We start from the raw sequence: 23,853 nt of genomic DNA, 5'->3' as shown, positions 1-23,853 counted from the left end.
AGGCATTAGCCCCATTAAGTTAATAAAAATCAGCTGTTTATACAATTGCATTAGGGAGCTCAAAATTCACAGAAATGAGGGTCAGACTGCCCTGTCCTCTTCAGGTTTTCCCAGCCTTCTCCAACTCTTCCACGGTGTGCCTTGGTCCTCTGGCACAATTAAAACATCTGTCAGCCACGCATACCCTGTTCCACTTAACAGCTTCACTTAGCAACTCACTGCAAGTCTCCTGCTCCGAGTGTGCGTGTTCTGCCAATTCCCCATTCACTTCTCATTTGTGAAGCTTTAATCTTGTGCCTGCTGGTTTTTTGGTCTCAGGAGAAAGAAAAGGTTTTGTACTTTTAAAGTGTGAATACTTTTATGAGGTCACTTAAAGACTACCCTAAATTACTTGTGTAATTACTTATACAACTGAAGACACATTTAACATGCCAAGCTCACAGATACCTCTACTAGTCAAATTTCTCTTTTACATACTTCCCCCTCTTTTCCAAACAGTTGCCCTCTGACAAGTCACTGGCTGGAAGCTTAAGTGCCCTTACATAAATGAATATAAAAAATATCACCCATACTGCACTGAGTAGCAGGCAACTAGAAATATTAATTTGATCTTCAGTGCTGAGAGGCTACAAATCACAAAGAATTTGTCCCATGACACAAAATTAATTTCTGATAAGATAATAGAAGTAAAAAGAAAAAAGTTTTAAATATAAATTACTAAAAGCTACACCATTTACTAGTACTTAACTTCCCAGAGAGTTCTTGATTAAAAAAAAGTGAATCAGCACACGGAAATTACATGTCATCATTTCACCCATGAACAGCATATTCTTTACCAAATTACCTGAAAGGTTGTTTAATTTCACGATAGGCCCACACTCTATCTTCTTTCCCAAACTCTCAGCAATCTGCACAAAGTTTTATTTCCTACAATAAATATGGATTAAGTAATGAAAATTTTCTTTCCATAGGTGCTCTTAGGACCTCATCCACAATTCTGTGACATTCATAGGAGCTTCTTCTGGAGATTTCAACAAAAATTCATAAACTAGCATCCAACACAACTGCTACCCATCAGAAACTATTTCATTTCACCCAGCAGCTCCTAAACTGAACTCCAATCTCTACTTTTGGATTAAGTAAGTTCCAGAAAGACAGTCTTGAATTTTTTCTACCTTCAAAAGAGCATTGTAGTTTTTCAAGTATTTAGCCACTTGTGTTATTGAAAAGGTGAGTCTAATTTTGAATTTTAATTATTTCTTTTTCTGGTCATTCACATTTATTTTTCCTAGTACCTAGTATTCTTCTGCAAAGATACTCACACATTACTTATTTCTCAACTCTAATGTTCTATAATTGCAGCAGGTCAGACTCTGTCACTCCCAACCACATGGCATTCTCTATGTCCTTAAATTCCTTTGACACTTTTTTCATATTTTTCTATATCCAAATTTCAACTTTCCTTTTTAAAGACTACTAGCATCAAAATTATATATAGTATTAGCTTCAGGTATAAAATAAACAGATGTCAAAAAGAAGTTAGACCTCTTTCTGATCTTCTTTTCATGCCTTCTAATTTATCTATCCTAGGGTGCAGTTACTCCTATTCTGAAAGTCTCACTAGTGCTAAATTCTTGTCCTCTTTGTCATCTTATTCCTTCTCAGAGCTACCATCTCCCTGAACATAGCCCTCACCTCTGTAGTTCTGCAAACCTCTTTTATCCATGTAAGTATTCATCTGATTGTATTAGAAGGATCTCATTTGGACAGGGTCAGAATGCCAGGTGATCAAAGTGGGTTTTGTACAAAATCCTTGTCTTTATTCCACTTTGACATTTAAATGGATTTTTCATCCTCTGCAAGGTTCACTACATGAAATGTCAATTGCTCATTGACAATTAAATTTTGACTGTTGTCATTTAATCATCCATTATTTATATAATTTGGGGTTTTTTTTCTTATAAAGCTCTGCAATAATTAGCATTTTTAAAATCCAAGACACAAAATATCAAGGCAAATCCTTTGTAAGAAGCATCCTCAAGAGTCCTTAGAAGCTAGCTAAAACACTACCTAATGCTTTATCCTTTGGAAGTCTATTTTTACCTTGCACATTGGTCAATAAAAATAGCAACCTACTGTAATTAAATAACAGTAATGATACTATTCATAATATTAGTTATACCAATAGCATATATCAAAAAGTGAAGCTAATTTACAGAGAGGCTTTGATTGTTTCTAAGAGCAACAAGTCAAGCTGTTTGGAGCTATTTTTTCCAATTAAAACTATTTTTGCGAAGAAAACACATGGAGCAAAGCCACTAAAGTACAGGAAGAACTTGTCCCCCTACTCACACCATAACTGCAAGCTATATTTATAACTGGAAAAGTATTGCCCCCCTCTTCAAAGACAAACTGCTGGTAAGGCTCTTCCTCCTCTGCCCACTTTGCTTAAAATGTTCACAGCACGAATTTTTATCTCCACAGTGGGAGGCCAAGGATTAGCCCCAGTCTCCAAGAGGGTGGAGAGATTTAAAGGTCAATTTAATTAGCTCATTCTAATCTCTCGCACGCCTAATGTAAATGTCATTGTTTTCTAACTGCTACTTCAGTAGACAAGATTGTATTTTAGAAACTCTGAACACATGAACTATGTGTTGGATGTAGTACAGATACTCTGTGTAACTAATTTAAAAAGGGAGCCTAATAAAAATTGTCATTGAGTCAGAGCTTTCCCTGAGAAAAAGGGTAATAGGAAAATTCTGGTGGTAAAGCATAGAGAGCTTTGGAAGAACAGTAATCTTTCAAACTGACTGGCTTAACAGCTTCTCATTGATTTAAATCTTCCCCATTTCACAATGTCTGGACAAAGGCAAACAACGGTTTCTGGTACTGTGATCTCATCCAAAAGCCACGGAAAACTAAAACGAGCTTCACAAGCTCAACATACCCTAAAGACAAATCAGATCACATCCCAGACTACTTAAGAGTGCCTCTGGGCAAGCTTTGCATGAACAAATAGGCAAAAACAAGTGCACAGATGATGCTCTGTAATGACTGAAATCATAGGTCAGCGGAGAAGCCTGGCAGTGGCTCATCGCTGTTGGAAGATGATGTACACATGGCCTGGCTCTTCTTCTGCAGCAGCAGCAGTTACAGTGGTGCTCTCTGGCCCATGCACAGCTTTCCAACATGACAAGCCTGGAGCTCCCCTCAACCTTTTTTTTCTTTTTACAAGACTTCAGGAATCATGCATATGAAAATTGGACCTGGACTATTGACTAAGAAGCACATCAGAGAGAATGTCATACAACTGACATAGATGCTCCAAGGTTATTTGCTGTAATTTGGAACAAGCAGCCCACTTCTGAGATGATTTTCAGAACACTGTTTTGTCAGTGACTTGTACAGGGAAGAAAGACAAAGCACTGGTGTTTTAATGTAACAACAGAAGCACTAAACACAGAGCTGTCTGGGTTGTCATATAGGGACAGGTAGGGAAGACTTTTGGGTCTATTTTGTATGCTGGCACTGTGCATTCTTGCCATTAAGCAGCCTCCTATCTGGAAACACAGTTGATGAAGCATAACCAGGAAACATTGCTCTCTGACACTGGAAGGTGTGTAAGGAGTCTGATGTGGAGCAAAACATACCTGAACTACCAGTAAGACACGTTACAAGCACATTCAACCTCCCCCCGCCTTGCCAGGTGCATGGACAATTTTGCATGATCATTTCTTGTCAGCTCATAAGTATGGCTCTCAAAAGACCTATGGTGAATGTCATGGGAGCTCCAAAAGATGAAAACAGGACACCACTGGTCCTGTGGTGCACCCATCAGAAATATGGAGCTCCTCCTATGATCTTGTTAAGATGTGGACGTACTACTCCAAACACCTATGAACATTTACAAGAAAATTGTATTCAGGGAGTGATTACTATGGTGAAAGACTTAACTTTGACAGAGAAAGGAGAAACACCACCTTTTTTGCATTGAGCTATCCTTCCAGGAGAAAGGTTATGGGTTCCTTGACTTTGCTGAATGAGAGTTAATGAACAAAACATGAGAGTCTTTCCTAAATCAAGTTATTCTGTTGAGACTGCAGATCTGGATTTGGAGCTGTCAGCTTAAGGCATGCACTTGCTTTGGAACGAGTTAGGGCTGTTTTTCTGGGAGCCTTTTCCCTTTAGCCCTGCAAAGCTTGGCTTGATGCCCTCCTTTCAATAGCTTTGTCTTGTTAGAAATTGGGGAGCACCTATCAGGTTGTTGTTTTGATGTTGCCAGAACATGCCAAGTAACTCTTTTCTAGTTTGAATGCCTGGTTGTGAATAATACTCAGTTTACGCAAAGAAGGGCCAAAAGCAAGGCAAATTAAATGTTTTCTAGGGAAAACTGAGAGAAACCACAAGTTAGAATTTCTGTTTCCATATGTACTAAGGTTAAGTACCACCATCACCGAATAATTATTTGTGCTGACACTTAAGGAACTAAGTCTTAGAACATTAGATTTAGATTGCAAACTTCATTTTTCACATGCTGGAAGGACTACAGACAGCACAGGTTTTGTCACTATAGCTGGTTCAACACTTTACTACCACTACTGCCTGTGCTTATATCAAACAAGATGTCAGCAGTTCTGAATGTCTTGGAGTCAGTGTCATTTGGGATCCACAAACTCTGCTATAGGAATCTCATCTGATAGATGAGCCCAAGAACTTTTCATGCACTGACAGACTTACCATGCTAAAATAAAATGACCAGCACTGGTATTTTCTTTTCAAGACAGTTCTTGCTTCCACGATTTTTAATACACTTTATTAAATTAATTGAAGAGATTGTCTTAGGAATAAGCTCCAACTTTTAACATAGTTGTTGCTGACCTTGCTGTCTGTAGTTTGATGCTAGAGGTGGCTTGTTCTTTCCCAAAACAAGGTGCAAGAAATAAAAGTGTGAATTTCAGTGCAGAAGCACCAGTTGAGAGCTCTGATTAATATTTGTCTGACTGAAGAAACATATCATCTTGGATTGCAAAGTAGTTTTTAAATTCTTAAGATGATGTCTTAGGACTGGGTAAGTCATATAAAATAAAGAAAAGTATTTAGAGATTGACAAGAATTTTGATGATCTGAAGTTTAGATACTTCAGATGAAAATTATACTGAAGGCTGAAATCTAAAAAACAAACCTAGAATTTGCATTGTTTTCCTGATGCCTTATTATGAGTCTGGTCTACAAATCCTTCTGCACAGAAAGCTCTGAGAGATATTGAAAAGTCTCCTTCACACCCTTACCAGAAAAAGGGAAAGATACTGAGTTCACATGGTTTGTTATTATGGAAATTGCTTAAAAGCAGGATTTCTCAATTATTATTTTAGATTTCAATCTTTTATAAGGAAAAATGTTTAGAGGAAAATCAAGCACAGGTAGACAAAAACAAAAAAAAACCCCAAACAAACAAAAAAACCCCAAACAAAAAACCAATAAAAAACCCTTACAGACCCATCTGCTGAAAGGTCTTTATGAATTCTTTGCCCTGTACAGAGAATCTCTACAAACTGCTCCTGCAGACAGGAACAGTCAGATCTGAGCCTGTCTCCTATTACACTGAGTACTAAAACTTCAAGGGAAGTCAGTTGTGCTCTCCCTCATCCCCAGTAGAAGGCTCATTAGGTACACTGGGATGTTGGTGCCCTCTGGTATGAGCAATTGTACTTTATTGGGCAAGAACCCAGTCTTCCTCTTCTGCCTAGCAGAATCCAGATGTAGGATTCAGCAATAACTTTAAGCAAGAACAGATGTGTTGGAGCATAGTAAAAAAAAAAAGTTTCCCTTCCCACAGCAACAGCGGCAGAAGCATTTGTAACAGCAGTAGATCCTATTTTTCTGCAGAGTGTTGGGGGGTGTTAGGTGAGCTGCTTGCCTGTTAATCTCTCATAATTTTGAAGTTTACAGAAGCTAATCCTATAATTCTTCTAACAGAACTGTACTCTTGGATTTTCTAAGGTAACAAAGTATGTCAATTGAGTTGAAAAGAAACCCGGAAGAAAAACAGCTATCCCATTAACTGGGGAGGACATGGGCTGCAGGGGGGAGGAGGGAGAAATTTTTCTGTAGAATAACCTTTACAATATCTCAAGATGAGGGAGAATGCAGAAATTAATATTAATTTAGTGCTGTAGTGAGGGACTTTACAATATCTGTTTTCTAATAATTTTTTCCTTTCTACTAGAAAATACCCTCAAGTATTCTCCTGTGAATGTTAGAAGGATTCTTTTTCAATTAAACAAGAAAACACTAACAAACAAAAATATGTAATTTACCTTATCAAGGCAAAATCTGTCATTACTTAATGCTCTGGCTTTTCGAATTATTTTGACACTTTAAAAAGTTATCTTCAGTCAGAGATCCATTTGCACATTCTCGTAACATCCAACAGTACAAAGCAAAACAATAGTCTCTTTCCCTTTGATAATTTATAGTCTTTGTAAGTGGTTAAAATGGTTTTAAAGTTTTTCCATCATTCAAATGCACTTTTGATTCATACTGACTGATCATCACTTGAGTTCTCCCTTTTAAGAAAAAACAGCCAAACCAGTTTTTAATTTGATGCAGTTACTGTTTCAGAATTTTTTAATATATATGAATAAAGTTTCTTAACCTAGATTAAAGACCTAATTTGTCATAATAAGTTTGTATAGGCAATCTTTGAATAAAACTCAAGGTTTCACTAACTTCATACTGTATTTTCTACATTGCTGTCCGTAATAAAGAATGAATCACAAAAAAAAAAATAAAAAAAATCCACACTCAGTATTAGCAGCCACACATGTGTATCTCCATGAAACTTCAATCCCACTTCAGTACTAAATGTCTCATGGAGATACCCAACTATGAAAGATAGACAGATGCAGGACAAATTACCAAAAATGTCTCAAAAAAGGGAGTTGGTTTTTGTCATGTGAATGAAGGGAGTTCATTCCAGGAACTGTAATTGCCATAAACATTACAGGCTTCCTGTAAGGCGTGACCCATGTACAATTTAAGGAATTCCTCTGACTCTGAAGTAAAGACTACTTGTAGGAAAGAAGAGAGGCAAAAGGAGATCTCTGTAAGAGAAGTTCCTTATATTAACTATTCCACACGTGAATTAAGTCTATGTGTTATTCAGTCCACAAAATTTCTATAAAACAAGAAACACAATGTAAAGAATTAAAATTAGTATAGCACAGTACTTAGAGCTACCTTTTTTTCATGAGGTAGGTTTTGTTTTTTTAGTGCTTACTCATAAGGAAAGGCTATTTGCCCTCTGGAGTAACTAATCAAGGGTATCAGCAGAACACTCTGAAAAGAAAAGCATTTAAAATGAATATTCTTTGAGACTGTGACTGATGTGTCTGACTAATGAACAAGGTAATTGGGTTTATTTATCTAAACCAATCCTATCTGGCTGAATAATAGGAATGACATTGTTCACAATTGACTAGAACTCCCTTCCTGAAAATCATTATATAAGAAATATAATAAGCTATCCAGAGAACGTAACTTGATATTTCTTCCATAAGCTTTCCCTTACTTCTTCACTGCCAAGAATTTTTCAATTTCAGGTTTGATTTTAAAACTATAATTTTAACCAATATTAATTGGAGTAACTTCCTTGCAGATAAAAATCATCTGAAAAAAGTATATATAGTGAAATTCCCTCTGTTAAATTAGATTCCCTTTTTAAATCACAGAGATTGAAACATTAAAATGAAAGCAACTTCTACATTTAATAGGGATAATCCCTATCTTACACATGGGGTGACACAAAATTTTTTTAATGCATAGTTGTGTAAAAGTAATTTAATTTTGAAAATGAGTTCAAAATACATTAATACTTTGAGCACTTAATTTCTTTTCTTTTTAATCAGATTAGTCCAGTAGAAAAAGAATCCAGAGTGATAAATTGCTTGGGCTGAGGAAAAAAACAATAGTGAAGGCAGACATTGCCTTCCCTTAGGTTAAAATTAACTGTCTTCTGTTTTTCACTAAATATACTTTAAATACTAAATAACATTGAGATTTTTTAATAACTAATACATAATTTTGTTGTATCAAAACCCAGAATGTGGCTACATGTTCTGATTTTAGATTGTTGATTGGTTACATTAACAAAAACCCCAAAATACATAGCTACAAAGAAGAATTTTGGTCTTAATATGAAAATACAGTTTATCCAGTGACAGTTCCTTAATGCTGTTTATCATTGTTATCATTAATAAATCCAAACAGCTGTATAACATAGTTACAGCAGGAATTTCTGTTGCAGAACAGCAGTGCAGATGGAAACATTTTACAGTGCTGTGGAATGCAGCATTTTTGATTATGCCAAATTTGCCAGTTTTAACTCACTATAGTATCTTAAGTTTTCTAACATATTTACTGAATTTTAACTTAGATTTTCTAGTAGTGTCAAAAGCCCATGTTCTAAAGATAGGAAGCATGAGTGGACAATTTTAAGAGCATTCATATGTCCACCTTCTTTGACACTCATCCTTTTCCTTTGTCAAGAGAAATGAAAACTTGAGATAAAGGGATCAAGTAACTTCTCAAAAAGAGGATCCTCCTTGGTCCATCAACAAAACTGAACCAGGAATGCAATTTGATGCATCTGTTTAAACTGCTGGCCTCAGTCTCAGTGCATTTCCTTTTCAAGAGTTCTCCATAAACAGGATAATGAAAAATTGTGCAATATGATCACAGCAGCTCCAAAATAAACCAACAATCCCCTTCTCCACTGGCTGGCAAAATGTCTTCGCAATGTTACAGTAGCTGCATACTGAGATTCATAACCTAATCTCCATCTACACCCCCTGCACATTTTAATCCACCTATACATTTCTAACACATTGATCCTAAAAAGGGGAAAATATGTAAAAAGGATTGTTGAAGGAAACAGATACAGATTTTGGCTGCTGCACTTGGTTTGCTCTATTAGCAAGAATGGGAGTGTTATTGTACAAATGCATTTTGTACCATTTGTTTAGCTACTTTAAACCATTAATTAAAAATTCTCTTAATATATCTTAATGGCACTGTAAATGTAACTGCAGCTCACATCAAAATAGTTTAAAGGAGCAAAAGAGCATGTGAGGAAGCAGTGCTGGGTTACACAGCAAGTATTCCATAGGACAGGACATCTTGCAGTGTGACTGCAGAAGGAATTATCCCTGTGACTGAAACGCTGTGCATGACGAACTGTTAACAGAAAAGGGAACTGTCAGTGAGAACTGGCAAATCAGGCTGAAGCAGAGTTCAAGGACTTTCTTTTGCAGAGGCAGAAAGAAACTCTGACTGCACAGAACAACCCTGCTAAACATAGAGCAATTTCTTGATTTGCAGTTTCTGCTTTACACAAGCGATTTGCTTCCAGATCCTACTAACAATGGCAAAATGAGACATGATGAAGCAGGATGAGGCTGGCAGGCCATAGGTCACCCTCTTCTAACCAAAAAGAGCATGAGGGAAGAAGAAAAAAAAGGCTGTAGTCATTTCCAAACCACATCTCATATAGACAGACCACTGAAGCAACTGTTATCTAAGTAACTCAGCAGAATATAGAAACTCTTGTCAGTAGTATCCAGATATTATTTTCCCTCCTTGTTGCAAGAGGCATTACCCTGCAGCTTCAACAATGTGGCTTATGTGGAGGTACTCTAATGGGAAACACAGAGGACTAAAGATGGCAGAAGGGCAGGAACCAGAGAAAGCTGGGGCAGGCCAAAAGGTAAAACAAATATTTCATCAGTCTAGGCTTTTTTGAAGTGAACTTACCTGAAAGTCTTGATCATCAATTCCAAATCTCTCTCTTAGATTACGGAAAACCATTGGACAATATTCCTTAAATTTGAAATGACTTGGCATATTTTCTCTGAAAGAAGATAAAACCAATTCAACTTCATTATTGTGCATATATAATAAATAACTCTAGAGAATTTTGTCTCAATGCTGTTCATAGAAAGCTGAGAATAATCCTCTTACAATCTCTCTTCAAATGCTTTCTTTTTTTTCAATGAGATTGGGTTATTTTGTTTTTCTTCACAATGTTTAATGAATGTTTTTTAGCTTGTTATAACATTATTATGTTTACAACAACGATGAAATGAACACAAACTGTATTTTGACAATTTTGAAATATGGACTCAAAAGCAGAAAAGAATGCTTTCCCACTGCTCTAAATTTACTTCAAAGGTGAAATCTTAGATTGGATTTTACAAGAATTATTATACCATCTGTGACATCAAAAAGTACTAACAGTGCCAAAACGTCGAGAAAATTTGACTCATTCAATACTAATTTTATTTAGACTTATACAAGAGAAAAGTTATTTTGACCTTTGTCACAGAGCAGGAGACTTAAAGCAGAAGACTTTTTCTTTTCCACATATATTCTTGAATAAAATTCAGGTTATACACACACCAACATTAACAGTTTTGTATGTCTGTACATACTGCTCATGGAGCATTTTATTTTTAAGAGACAGTAGATATTACATGAAATGACCTTAATACTTTTGAAGCTTCTATATGATTGGTATGATTTTGTGTTATGGAAAAAAAAAAGCCAAATAAAAAGCCAAATTTGCATTTGACATATGCTTCAGATTCTCATTCTTATTCAAATATTACACTTAAAGAGCACATGCACATGAATTATGTTTTTAAAAATACACAAATAAATGCTTATATCAGCCATAAATAATCACAGCAAGAAAGGCTCACCTTCAATATCTAAGATACTCATAAGGCAATAATAAACCATATGGAGGAAAAATTCTACCCAGCAGCCCTTGCTGTTGCTTTTTAGAACAGCACAGATGGTTATGTTTATCTCAGGATTAACTTAATCATCAAACTTCAGTCCCATGCACTGAAAAATAACAGAGCTCATAGTACTTCATAAAAATATCACTGCCACTATCCACTTCTACACAAAATTGTTACTTGGACTTACTTGTTGAAAAGGTGATTGTCCACCTTTATCTTTGAGTACGCTTTGAAATCATCTGGCATCAACATAACAGGGATTTGAACATGGCTCAGTTCATTGATCTAGAGAAAAGAGAATATATTTAGTTGCTGATGTCTTTGCAAAGATGCTACATATATGTCTTAATTATGAAAGTCTACTGTTTCTTGTGTATATATCCCAGGAGCGAACGCAAGTAACAGAAGAACACAAAAGCAGTTTTATTCTTTCCAGATGAAATGCAATCTCAAGAGTGACACTCTGGAAGAGAAGAAAGAGCATTCCGTATTATACTTGTTTCAGAAATAAAAAAAGGTGCTTCAAAGCACACCTGGAGTGTACTTTTTATGGAAGGTCAACGCGGATGCCAGCAAAATGGTCTCTATACCAACACATTGTTCTTGTTTTGTCAGTCAAGCTATGCTTTCCAAAGATAATTCAACTTCTTCATTTCCAGTGACTATTTACCCCTGCAGCTTATGAAGTAAGCAGGTCTTACATGCCTGTGTCTTGAACCGTTTATAGAAGATAAAGTGAAATTTTGCACCCATGTGAATTCACATACTTTGAACTCAGTACGTACAGGTTTGCCTCTTACAGTAGTGCAAAACTCAGATGAGTTTTTGTAAGTCACAGTATTCAGGCATTTTTTTCATTGTTCAAGTCAGAGAATCTAAATAAAGAGATATATTTTTGCTTAGGAATATATATGTGTGTAAGTCCTAAGGTTTTCCTTATTTTCTTACATTTACTTGGACCATCTACTCTTTGTGGCTTTGAAACAAACATTGTTCAAATCTGGAGTTTTCTCCAGATTAGGATTTTTCCCTTATATTTGAAATTCACTTCTGATCACATCTCTATCATAAAATGTAGATAACTTCACCATAACCTAGGTTGTAGACACATTTTTAGTATTGCATGTATTCATCTACCCTTAATTTACCTAAGTTTAACTAAAACATGATAAATACAAGACAGAACTGTTAAGCTTGCAATGGTCCTTTCAAACCAGGAACGAGACACCCATTCCCACAACAGTCACCCAACACCCATGACACACACATTTTACCCATGTTTTTACGGCACTCTACACCCTGGTCATGCATCTCAATTTACTCAGTCAAATCTTTTTGCTCCTTCAGAGCACATTTTTTCTCTGCAGTTTTCGACAATGTTTAGAGAGAACCCCCAACTATGGATGGAAATGCACACTGGGGGCTGGATGTAGCAACATAGATGTGCTCCTCAGCTCCTAGCACTCCTTATCCACCACTCTTTTCCAACTAGGAAGATGTTAACTGCCTGTAAATGCTACCCTGCTTAAGAGAAGCTTTTGGAAAAACCTTCACTGAAGCAGCTACAGGTTAAAAATACTGTAAGAAAATAAAAACCTCACTCCCTGCAAGTATGACCTTTAGCAGAATTGAAGTCAAACAAAACATGAGAAGAGCAAAGAGTCTTCTAGCTCATAAGCAGAAGAAACCAACCAACACGGGCAGGCAGGTCAGGTGGTCTCCTGACTTTCAATACTTCAAAGCCCCAGTAATGTTCCCTGCCACATCTCATTTTTATCATTCAGATCCTCGCAGCCCACATGGAAACTGCTAAGATATGTTGAATGTTACAGAATGCTTCTCTGGAAAGCCCTGAAAAGTTCTAGACAGAAGCATGGCAGCTATAAGCAGAGTAGAGAAAGGAAGGAGAAAGATGTCTGGGATGAGCTCAAAGTGCTCTACTCCTTGGAGTTGTAGGGAGAACGCTCTTTCCTCATTCCAAAGGGAGAGAAAGAAGAAACTCCAATAAATTTTTGAAAACACAGCTGTACAAGCCTCATAAATCATGATGACACCTCATTAAATACAACATAAAATAACAAAACACTGATTGAAAAGTCACTACATCCAACATACATGCTCTCTACTGAATTTGATACAGCCGTACATCAATCTCACCCTGAAGCCACAAGGCAGTTCACGAGTCTGCAGAACCAGTCTAGCTGCTGTACAAATAAAACTAGGGACATGTAAATATACTACACAGAGATATGAAACTTTGAATTTGTTTTACAGAATTACGTTCTCTTTCAGATTGCCAGATCACACAACAAATTTCACACTTGAACAAAGAGTAGTAGAAACGTACAAGCAGATATATTCCAGATAACAGTGATCCCAAGAACACCTGCTGCTCAACACCATCAAAAATGCTGAATTCAAACATCTTCAACTATCTACAGCAACAGAAAGTTTACTTGCAAATTTGCATTTTAGATTATCAAAACTGCATTGATCAAATTTTTATGGGTACTTGCTTTACTAATTTGCTGATATAAAGTTTCTCTGCATACATCCATAGATTAGCTTTCATGCTGTGAGTACTTAAATTTGTGCTACATAAGGGCACAGTTTAACTTGTACCTGTAGGCCTTACAAGCAACATCTACACAGCAGAATGAAAAAGCCCCACTTTGGGGATTCGTTGATTTTAAGCAAGAATTCCAAAATACTTCTTCTACGATGTTCCCTACAAGATGTGAATGTACACTCCCCCCATTCCCCAGTCAAGTGGAAAAATGCAGACTAACAGAAGGTTTAAGGATTTTGTGTTTTCCAGGAGTGCTGAATTTTTTCAGGGTTTTTTGGCTTGTTTTGTTCTTTTTTGTTTTGTTTTTTTGTTGGTGTTTTTGTTTGTTAGGTTTGGTTTTTTGTTTGTTTTTGGGTGGGGGTTTGTTTTGTTTTTTTGAGATTCATCCAACACTGAAGCAAGTAAAAGTAATTTCTCTAATATTTTAGGGAATTCCTCTCTAGGAGAATAGGAAAATAAAAAAGCAGGTGATGAACACACAGTAGGAGTGACCTTTGGTATAGCACACCAGCTGAGTTATGGCATATCCCAGCAGCACAGGCCACTAATTAATTAATTTAAAGCTTTCAAGTATAAGGTCTGGTTCTTTGTGCAATAGTACATTTTTGGATAGATTTGATGAGGCCAGACCGGAAAATGCACACAAGACAGAAAGGAATACCCATGTCATTAGATCTTGGTGGAAACTGGAACCACATTGTGGGGGGAGGGAGAAGAAACAATATCCAAACTCCCCACAAACAGCTCTTAAAAAGCTAAAAGAAAAGGGAAAGGTCAGAGGGATCAATTCTCCACTTTGCCATCACTGCGTGAAGAAACAGTCACATCTGAAAGACTGTAAATATGAAATGCAAAGAAGACATTTTGAATCTTCCAACTTATCTCAAATGAGTATTTTGCTTCTTTTAATGTGTTTGAAATTTAAGCACAACAGAAAATGTGTTAAGATGCATGTGATACCTTTGACAAGTATTACGCCCATCTCTTCATGTTACCCATTAAATACAGCTAGCTCCCTCAGCAATAGTAAATGGGATGTGTCTGTGAGGATGAAAGTTCAATATTCCCAATTACAACAGAAACTGTGTTACAACAGCTGTAATAATTACATAAGAAATGAGAAATACCCATTTTCCTCTAAGAAGTGCTTTTGAATGTAATGAAATAATAAGCAAGAAACAATTTCCCACAAGAGATAATTGCAAAGCATAAATGAAGCAAAAAAAACAAACCTCACTGGACACAGGACTGAGGGCTCAGGATCAAATATTCATTTAACTACAATTAAATTCTGAGAACCCACATGTATAGCATCTCTATAATAAATGCATGTGCATCATATTGAAAAGGAAAATTCTTTTAGTCCTGCAACCTACATCCTTTAACTGGCTTGAATTATGGTTGCCAATGCAAAATTTTGCTGCATGCAGTTTGTCTTATTTGAAACAGACAATGCTTGCTGTGTCTTCGAGGAATTTAAATCCCACTATAGTCTTAGAGAATGTATTGTTTTAAATACGAATGACTAAAATTTTAGTTGCACAGTAACCATGCATATTATGTATAAATACCTCATGTGTATTAATAACATTTGTAAACACATGCACACACGATATTAGTAAGTGACCCAGAAATCTCCCTTTAAGTAATTAATTCAGTATCTTCTGCGATATTAGTATAAAGGTGGGTGGTTATGTGAGTTGGAAACAGCCCCCAAAAACTTACAAGCTTTAAGACAGAAGAATTTTGAAAGCCTTAGACTGGCGTCGCCCCTTTAAACACATACAAAAAATTGTGGCTGTAGGGATCTGCTCAGAGTGGTGGCTTGGTCATGGGAGGTAGCCAAAGCAAAAAGAAGCTTTCAGGCAAAAAACCGACTGATTGCAACTCATTTTGCTCCTGCAGGTTTAGGATTGAATTCACACTGTCAGGAAAACAGAGGTTGTAATTAAACTGCAAATAAGGGAATAATAAAAGCCTACTGGACATTGAATAAATAGTCAGACTCAGCTGGTAATGATTCTGAAATTAGCACACAGAGAGGTGTTCCCACAAAGCCATCTTATATTGGTGACATTTCAAATAAGCTTCTCTAATTTATATGATTTGAAATCAAGCAATGAATATATCATAAATTGTTAGGCATTATTAATGGCCCTTATTTAATTCAGATACATTCACCCTAAACACCACATTACTAGGGCAATGCATAATTAAGCATTAGTTTTAATTCTGTCAGAACATAAGCAGCAATAAATTGCTTGTATGCAAAGCAGACAATGAGATATTTAAACAGCATATAATAAAGGCAATTTACAGCATATATTGCATGTTTAGCTAGAGGATTCAGAACAAAGATCCTGTTTTCCAACAGATACAAGCTCATGCCTATTGCTATGATGCTACAGCAAGAAACCTGTGTAACACTGCTGGTATTGCTCATTAAAAAATTACTCAGTAATTACTGCTCATATTACTCATTAAAAAACCCAAATCACCCAACCAACCAAAAAAAAACCCCAAAAACCAACCAACCAAACAAAACCAAAAAAACCCCACCATAAAAAACCCCCAAAGAAGCCATGCACAATGTCCATATTTTAATCCCAAGCAAATCACAAATCAGACTACTTAGAAATGCCTAGTGGCTTCTTTTGAAACTTTCTTCCTATTTAAAGCCTTCATCCTCTATGGGGTTTCATGCATTTAACGTTGTAACTTTAGCATAGAGCATAGATACTGTTTCCTTTTAATTTAACATATCAGCCCGCCAGACTCACTGAAACTATGGAGGGATGAGGTGTTTTCACGCTGAACAGCTTGATAAAACATCTCAATTGCAGTTACAGCTCCTGGCAGTTTCACACACAGGAAAATCCCTGCTGCTCCCGATGCTGGATGTGGCTGAAATTGTGGAAGTGCTACTTTCTTTTCAGCTGTTTATCTCCCAGCTCTCTTTCTGTACTGAAAGCTAATTCACAGCAGTCTGGTCTGCTGAGACAAACAAGCTACAACCAGTTTGTTACCCTAAGAGAAAGTCAAATGCATTTTTCACAAATTTATGTATTTCTAAACACTAATTTTGGAAGAAATGGGAGTGGCAGAGACTTTGGAAGAAATAAATTATTTGGGTCTAAAAATAGAACTGAACTTTTAACACCACCAGCAGTTCTGAGATTTTTATGTTCATGGTTTTACTTTCTGCATCACAGTTTCTTCTTTGGCAAAGAAACTTGCACAGAAATCTGAAGAGAAAAAAAAAAACCCAAAGAATATTTTGGGTTCAGACACAGAGTCACCATTTTGAACATGCCACAGACTTCCTCAATGGCACAGTTAATTCATTTACTGGTAGGCTAATGCTTACAAAAGCCTACAGGCTTCTAATGGATTGCTCTTACAAAACAAGGCTGCAGAACAAGAACACAGAAGAAAACCATTTGGGGTATAAAATTTCACATTTAGGAGACTATTACTCCTTGTTCTTCCAGCACCTTCTTGATACTGAACACCCTGCAAGTCTTACCAAACAGAGCATTTTCCCCATCACTAGAGCACAATCACCTAGAAGACAAAGCTTCTTAATCTTATTCATTCCATTGTCCTGTAAAAAGTCATTTCCAAAGCTGCTCCTGTTTTGCAAGGAGGAGAGGTTTAGGTTAAAGCACAACAGGCTGAGTGGTGACAGGCAGAGCTATAGGCACCATTTACATGCTCTCCTCCCCAGATGTGGAACACACTGTGGTATTGCTACCAGGACAGTAAACGCCTTGTGCTGAAGTATAAGCTGAAAGTGAAGTGATTATTTTACAACTCTTTGAAATCTACCTTGAAGGGTCTGAAAAGGGTGGATGAGGTCAGCAGCTAATCAATTTTGTGGAAGACATTTGCCTGTTACAGGGCAAAACCATCATTTGATAAATGTCATTTGACAGTTTAAATTACACTCAAAACCATTCTTGCAAGAGAAATAAAAGGTTAAGCTAAGTTCTGCTGTAGAGAAATAAATCAGTTCAGAAAAATACTCCTTAATTTATTTTAAATGAGGTTTTCATCATTTCAATCACAAAAAAATTCATCTCTTTCCCCTACCTTCCCCCCCTACCCTGCAAGGTAAAAACTAACTATTCAGACTTTTTTTTTTTAAATTTTGCAATGTGCTAGACTTTAGAAGGCACAGAAGACTTCTATATAAGGAATTTCCACTTACCTATTCAGAATCAAGTCCTGAAATTAACGCAATTATATGACTAAGAAAAACAAAGTATAGAACATTTAAGTTTCTCTGAGTCTTCAGAATAATTTCAATTTAAGGTATATGAAGAGAAAAAAGTTAAAAAAAAAAAACAATTTAAACCACCTAGCTGCCAGGCAGCTATATAAAAGCATCTAAGTTTTACAAGTCTCAAAACATCTACCACTAATTACCAGAGCAGCTTTGTATTTTTACAGTTCAGGCAATGCCTGTTATTAGATTTTTGGCTTTCGATGAAATTCAATAATTTAATACTAGAAAAGTAGGCCAACTAAACCAAGAGTATTTCAAACTGCCTGAACGTATACTCTTCCTAAAGTACTAACCACAGAATATCTGAAATACTCTGCAAAAGTACTAAATACAAATCATATATTTAGTAATGTTGAGAAATAAGCACCTCAATTACAGCTCTTACTTTTTATCAAAAAGAGTAGCAAGATCTTTCTGAAGTCTAATGGTCTGCCTTCAAATTAGAAAAACCAAATTAAAAAAAAAAATCACAGTAAACCCCAGATATTTTCATGAGACTTCTTAGCTGCTGTTTTCTACAGCAAAGGGATCTGTTTGGGCAGGGAAGGTCTGTAGTACATGCATCCATGTGGCAAACAGGATATTGTGACATATTCGAGAAAGCTCTGAACAGGATATTGTGACATACCAAATACAGTCCTAAAACAGAACAAAAAAGTGGTTTACAAAGAGCATATATGTTTGGTTTTAAATTTGGAGTATCAGGGTCCAAAAATTCAAACAAAGGGTTTTATAGCTTGGTTATCACTCCTGTTCTGAGAGCTTGGAGTGACAGGGTTTAAAGAAACTGAAGGAACTGAAATTGTGTTCCCTTCACAACCATTTTGATGCAAGCTTTTAAGTCTTTCAAGTCTCTTGGACATTTGCACACTCTAGAATATCCAGACCAGCTGCTGTATACTGTCAGACAAGTGTAAAGTCACATTTGTACAGATTTGGTTAAAGTTCCTGTAAATCTCCTTACACCTTTCAATGAGTGCAAAAATTAACACTTCATAATGTGCCAAATAATCAAAGGCCAAAAATAAATTAAGCAGCTCAGATACAATGTCTGCTGTGATAATCCCTCTCCTAAAAGCTAGGTCAAATGCCATAGTAGGTACAAATATATTAAAGCCCATTGATGATATAGAAAATAGAATAATAGAAATACTACTTACATGTCGTGGAAATTTTTAACAAGCTAAACACTTCTAGTAGCAAATGGCACACAAAAATAAAGTGCAATCTCAGTCCAAAAGAAAATTGTAAAGCACTGTAAGCCCTTCATATTTGGATGAGTTCTGAGGTACACTTTACACATGAGCTCATCCTTGTTTGCAAATGCAGTGGTTAAGAAAACAAGACAAAGCACACAGCTCAGGCAACAAATTGCAAGCTATTAGCTAGTGGGCTTGCCACAAAACTGATAAAAGAACACTTTATTTTTTGAGCAAAAATATCAAATCATCCTCTTGAAACTTCAATTTGTGCTGGGAAGTTGATGCACTTTGACAATCTTTCATACCGTTAGGCATCCTCTATTATTTGGAGTACTGATTTAAAATACACACTTGTCACAAGGTCTGATAGCCATCTGCTCTGTATTTTTCTAATTAAAGAACAAAATGCTTATCTGGCAACAGATAAACTTTTAGTTCACTTGGCTTTGTCTTAAAAGCTTCACCAGAGAATGACTAAAAAGAGGAAGATGGTAGGAAGCACCTAGTATTTATTACGACACAGAGAAAGGTTTAAAGATGGTAAGTTCCATTCTGTATGCAAAGTAAAATATAAAACTCACACACAGATGTTCTGCTAAGTTTCTAAATTAACTATTTATTGTGGGATCTAGAAGAAAAATTCAACAAGGAAGAACAAAATGAAACAAAATTACACTTATATTCCATGGATTGTGTTACTCAGATTTGGAGAAAAACTAAACCTGCCAACCAACCAGAAAACAAACCTAAAGGAGTCGATTAAATAATGCTCATCTCATAATAGCTTTTAAGACTGTATTTTTCAAGTATAGTATTTCTAAATAGGAAAAATGAATCCATGCAATTAAACATAAAATTCCAGTAAGCAGCTGAACAGAGATGCTGTAGCCTTACATGGATGCTATAACAAAAATATGAAAATCAATAGAAAAAAAAATTCTCTTCAACAAAGAAAAGCAAAGTATAATGGGAAAAGAAACCTACAGAACCATTTTGCCTGTAATATTCATCTGCTTAATAAAGAGAAAAGCTTTAAGAGCATCCTGCCTAAGAAAAACAAACTGGGATGTACACAGAACAAATTCCATAAAACAATTTGAGGCATCAGATGGACCTCATTTTTCACAAGTAACAACAAATGTAGAAAAGCCAATTTTTTTGCCTATTTTTACATTGGTATGAAGGCAATGCATTTCACGTTATTACTATTATTAATAGTAGCAACAGTATTAAAGAAGGAAGACCACTTGTGAAGAGGCTTTAATGTGCTGTCATATATTTCAACCTCACAAATACGTTATTATTTAGAAAACCGCTGACTTGTGAAAAGATGACATTAAAACATTATTCCTTCTGGCCGTTTCTGAGTTATGCATTAGGTGAAGGCTGGAGCTGTGAGAAAAATTTTCTGTAAACAGCAGCATTACTATTTGCATTATATAAGTCTAATTTTAAAAGTTAATTAAATGACCGAGAGCAAAACTGGAAGTACATGAAGGTCACACTACCTGCATTTCCGTGCTCTGTGCAGTGGCACAGCAGCTGTTCTTGGTAACATGGACCAACAGAGTAATTGGAGAGCACCAGGGACAGAACTTGCTCTGCCAGCAAGCATTAGCCTGCAGCTAAGTGAACTTTTTTTTTTTACCTCAACCTACATCCTTCTACATCCTTCAGGAGAAGTAATAACTTTCTATGTAAGCACCATGCAAAATATTGTCCTAGAAGTCCAAATGGGTAAGAATTGCATTTCCTTGGTTTAGAGAAATCCCTCCATTCACCTGTCTGATGCATCTTGGCTGCACTATATTCCTCTTGCATTTACCATATAATCTTTTACTTCAAAGTAGCGTAATGCCTGAGATTGGGCTAACAGGTCTGTAGTCACCTGTGAGGGTTACCTGCCTCAGCCTGGAAAACAGCACCTGGGCTCAGCTCTTCCTGGGCTGATCAGAAACACTGTCTGCTCCCAGGAGCTGCTAACAAGCTCCTGTTTTCCTTACGAACAGCCTTGGAAAATTTTTCTTCCTTGAATGGCATAAGGTTCCTGTTCTCAGACTTTTGAAGAAAGTGCCAACCCAAAGTGTGGCAAGGATGAAACACTGCTCTGACTAAAGCCCACTGTCTTGTGACCCTATAAACAGTGGTCCAAAATGGGCCCTTTGAGCTCTCCTGGGCTGCAGCAGGCTCCAGTCAGCAACCTCCCTGTGAGTGGAGCCTCTCAGAGCCAGACAACTCATGTTAGCTATACCTGCAGGATCGCTGAACCATGACCAGTCCTGGGCTGATATCCTCACTCCTCGAGGCCCAACCCTTTGCCCATCAGCAAATGCAGAGCATCCAAAGTGAGCATTTCACTGACCTCTGAGGGGTTTTTTTCACTGGTACCTTGCACTGACTCTTTACACCTGTGTGCATGCAGGTGCACATGTGCTACAGCAAATCTGGGAGAAATGCTGCTCTCTTAGATGTTTAAGTACCTTGGATATCAAAACAAGTTAGGCTTGTAAATAAGCTTGTGACTTACAATTTAAGCGTAATTCTTTTGCTAAGTTGTTCCATTCAATGTAAGTTATAAACTAAGTTAAGCATTGCTCTTTTGCTAAATTGATAAGTAAAACTTCAAAGCTATAAGTTAGGTTAAATGCTATAAGTGTTATTCTTCTGTTAAATTGTCATGGTTAAGTCATAAATTAAGTTTAAGACGTAAGTTAGGTATATATTAAGTGTTGTTCCTTGTTATATTATTAGGCTTAAGGTACAAGTTAAAGCATTGTTAAGTCTGAAAGTGCTGTTAAGTGCTGTTTTAGGCCATGTTCCTTTTTATTCTTGCCCTCACTGTCCTTTTATCACATGCACATAAAGACACACACACACATTCCCCCTTCCCCAGACAGTTCTCAGTTCATTTCTGATATGATTGCCTGGATTTTGTTAGGTTTTGTTGTTGCTTGTTTTTCCTTGTTGTGCCTTAACTGTCCTGTAAGTAGTAGAGTGAGTCTTGCCAATGAACTTTGTTGCGCTGTCGCTTAATATTAAATCTGGCTTTTGCTGACACCCTTGCCAATGATTTCTTTAAGCAACCTCAAACACTAGTTTGTAACAGGATGCCATCCAGACAGTTTCTGCTGTATGAACCCACTGTATGGGTTCTGTTTATGAAAATGCTGTCAGAGCAAAAGCAGAAGCTCTTGCTGGTCAAGACACTATGACATCTGGGAGGAGACATGAAAGGCCTTAAGTCCCAAAGAAACCAAAAAGAGCCCAAGCTGAGTAGCAAGCTCAGAACAGACATCTGGGATTGTTTAAGGGCTGTTTTAGCACTTTCCTGTCCACTTCATGGTCACTAATTTCTCCTATGTATAGTTTCTAAACATACATTAATCTCCCCTTCTCACAGACATTAAAATACACATGCATTCAGATATATTCTCTGCAGCTTCTGGCTACTGAAGCAATGAGTTTATGTGCCCCTTTTTCAGTGTTTGGGAAAGACCAGTATCCTGGTGTGGTTACAGTAAGCTGGGTTTTGCTTCTGCTCTGGATATCCTTTTTCCTCACAGAATCCTAATTTATTTTGGCAGTAATACTATATACAAAATTTTATTAATTTATTATCATTACTTATGAGACATTAACTGCTCAGATGTAACAACTGCAATGTTCATTTTGCTGAAGGCCAAATATTTAAATTACTGCACGTTATTTCAAAACCCCAGAAAGGCTTCCCAGCCCTGCAGAAGAAAAGGGGTGTAAGGGGAGGGTGTAGCAGAGCTACCAGGGGCTCAGTGGCTCCCAAGTCCTGTCAGCCAACTAAACTGGGAGTTGAGATGATTATACAACTCAAGGTAAGCATCCTTTTTATCCCTTAATGTGAAATAAAGTATAATTTGTTAAAAGCAACATAATTGAACAACCTTTCTCCTCAGTTTACAGCTCAGAACTTTGCTACCAGAGGATTTCATAAGCTTAGGGGGACAATAGGACTTGTTCAATAAGCAAGATGACATAAATCCGCTTTCTATTTATACTTTTTATAGCCCATTAATAAAAAGCAACCCCAGTGGTTTTAGTGCTGTTAATCTGAACACACACCAGCATCACAGTGCCTCTGAAAGGAGATCAAACAGAAAATGCCAAACTTGGCCATTCGGTAAGCACGGCGACAACAAAACATCGTTTTGAGTGTAAAGACACACCAGACTGTAATGACACTAAGTTTTCTGCAGCAGTTTCTATTATGCTAGCCATGGTAACACTGCTCCAAATCCAGTCAAAAAGCATTTCCCATGATGAGGTGGTTGGGGACAGTATTTAATCAGCTGCCACTCATTTCCTCTCCTGAACTCAGGAATCACATTTCCAAGACTCAGAGAGCAGAATCAGCCCCCAGAAACTCTCTCTCATCCCTGACATTTGACTCAGGTTATGTATTGCTAATGAACAGTATGAGAAAGAAAATCTAGCTTTTTGATTACCCCATATATGAGAATCCAAATTAAAAACATTTAATGATTTAATTTATCCCATAAGCAAGAATTTCATATACATACATACATATTTTACATATACACATAAATAATTTAATAATAAAAGCCCTGAGCTACCAACACCCATTTTCAATCATTAATGCTAATCTGAACACAGGCAATCCTCCAATTCAAAATTAAAAAAAAAAACTAAGAGTACTGAATAATGCACCCACAGTGAGCACAACATTGCATTTTTGAAGAGCTCAAGCAACGTGGTATCAAACCAAGCAGTATTTTTGCGAGCAGAGGCAGGAGCAGGCTGCCTGCACAGCACAAGGGCTGGCTAACTCAACTCACAGCTGCTTTGCATCACTGCACCAGCACAGGCGATCTGGAATGTGCACCCTCATGCCCTCCACGTTCCTCTGCGCACACATACTCATTTTTCCATTTTCAGTCTAAGAAATATTTTCTGAAAAACAGCGTTAAAAAGGAAATACTGCCCTTAGTTTCCATTTCA

General features: G+C 36.7%; 1 protein-coding gene across 2 annotated transcripts in view; it reads right to left on the bottom strand.

Annotated features, from left to right (window-relative positions):
* Positions 1-23,853, bottom strand: part of PIP4K2A (phosphatidylinositol-5-phosphate 4-kinase type 2 alpha) — a 108,230-nt gene that overhangs the window by 39,362 nt on the left and 45,015 nt on the right. For both annotated transcript variants that reach the window (XM_085050540.1, XM_085050539.1), the window contains exons 2-3: positions 10,990-11,087; positions 9,811-9,907 (exon numbers count right to left, since the gene is read on the bottom strand). In XM_085050540.1, the coding sequence (XP_084906666.1) occupies positions 9,811-9,907; positions 10,990-11,087 (195 nt within the window). The remainder of the gene's footprint in view (positions 1-9,810; positions 9,908-10,989; positions 11,088-23,853) is intronic.

Source organism: Lichenostomus cassidix, chromosome 2, assembly GCF_008360975.1.
Source record: "Lichenostomus cassidix isolate B80296 chromosome 2, HeHo_3.0, whole genome shotgun sequence".
NCBI classification, from domain to species: domain Eukaryota; kingdom Metazoa; phylum Chordata; class Aves; order Passeriformes; family Meliphagidae; genus Lichenostomus; species Lichenostomus cassidix.
This window is presented reverse-complemented; position numbering and strand designations above follow the sequence as displayed.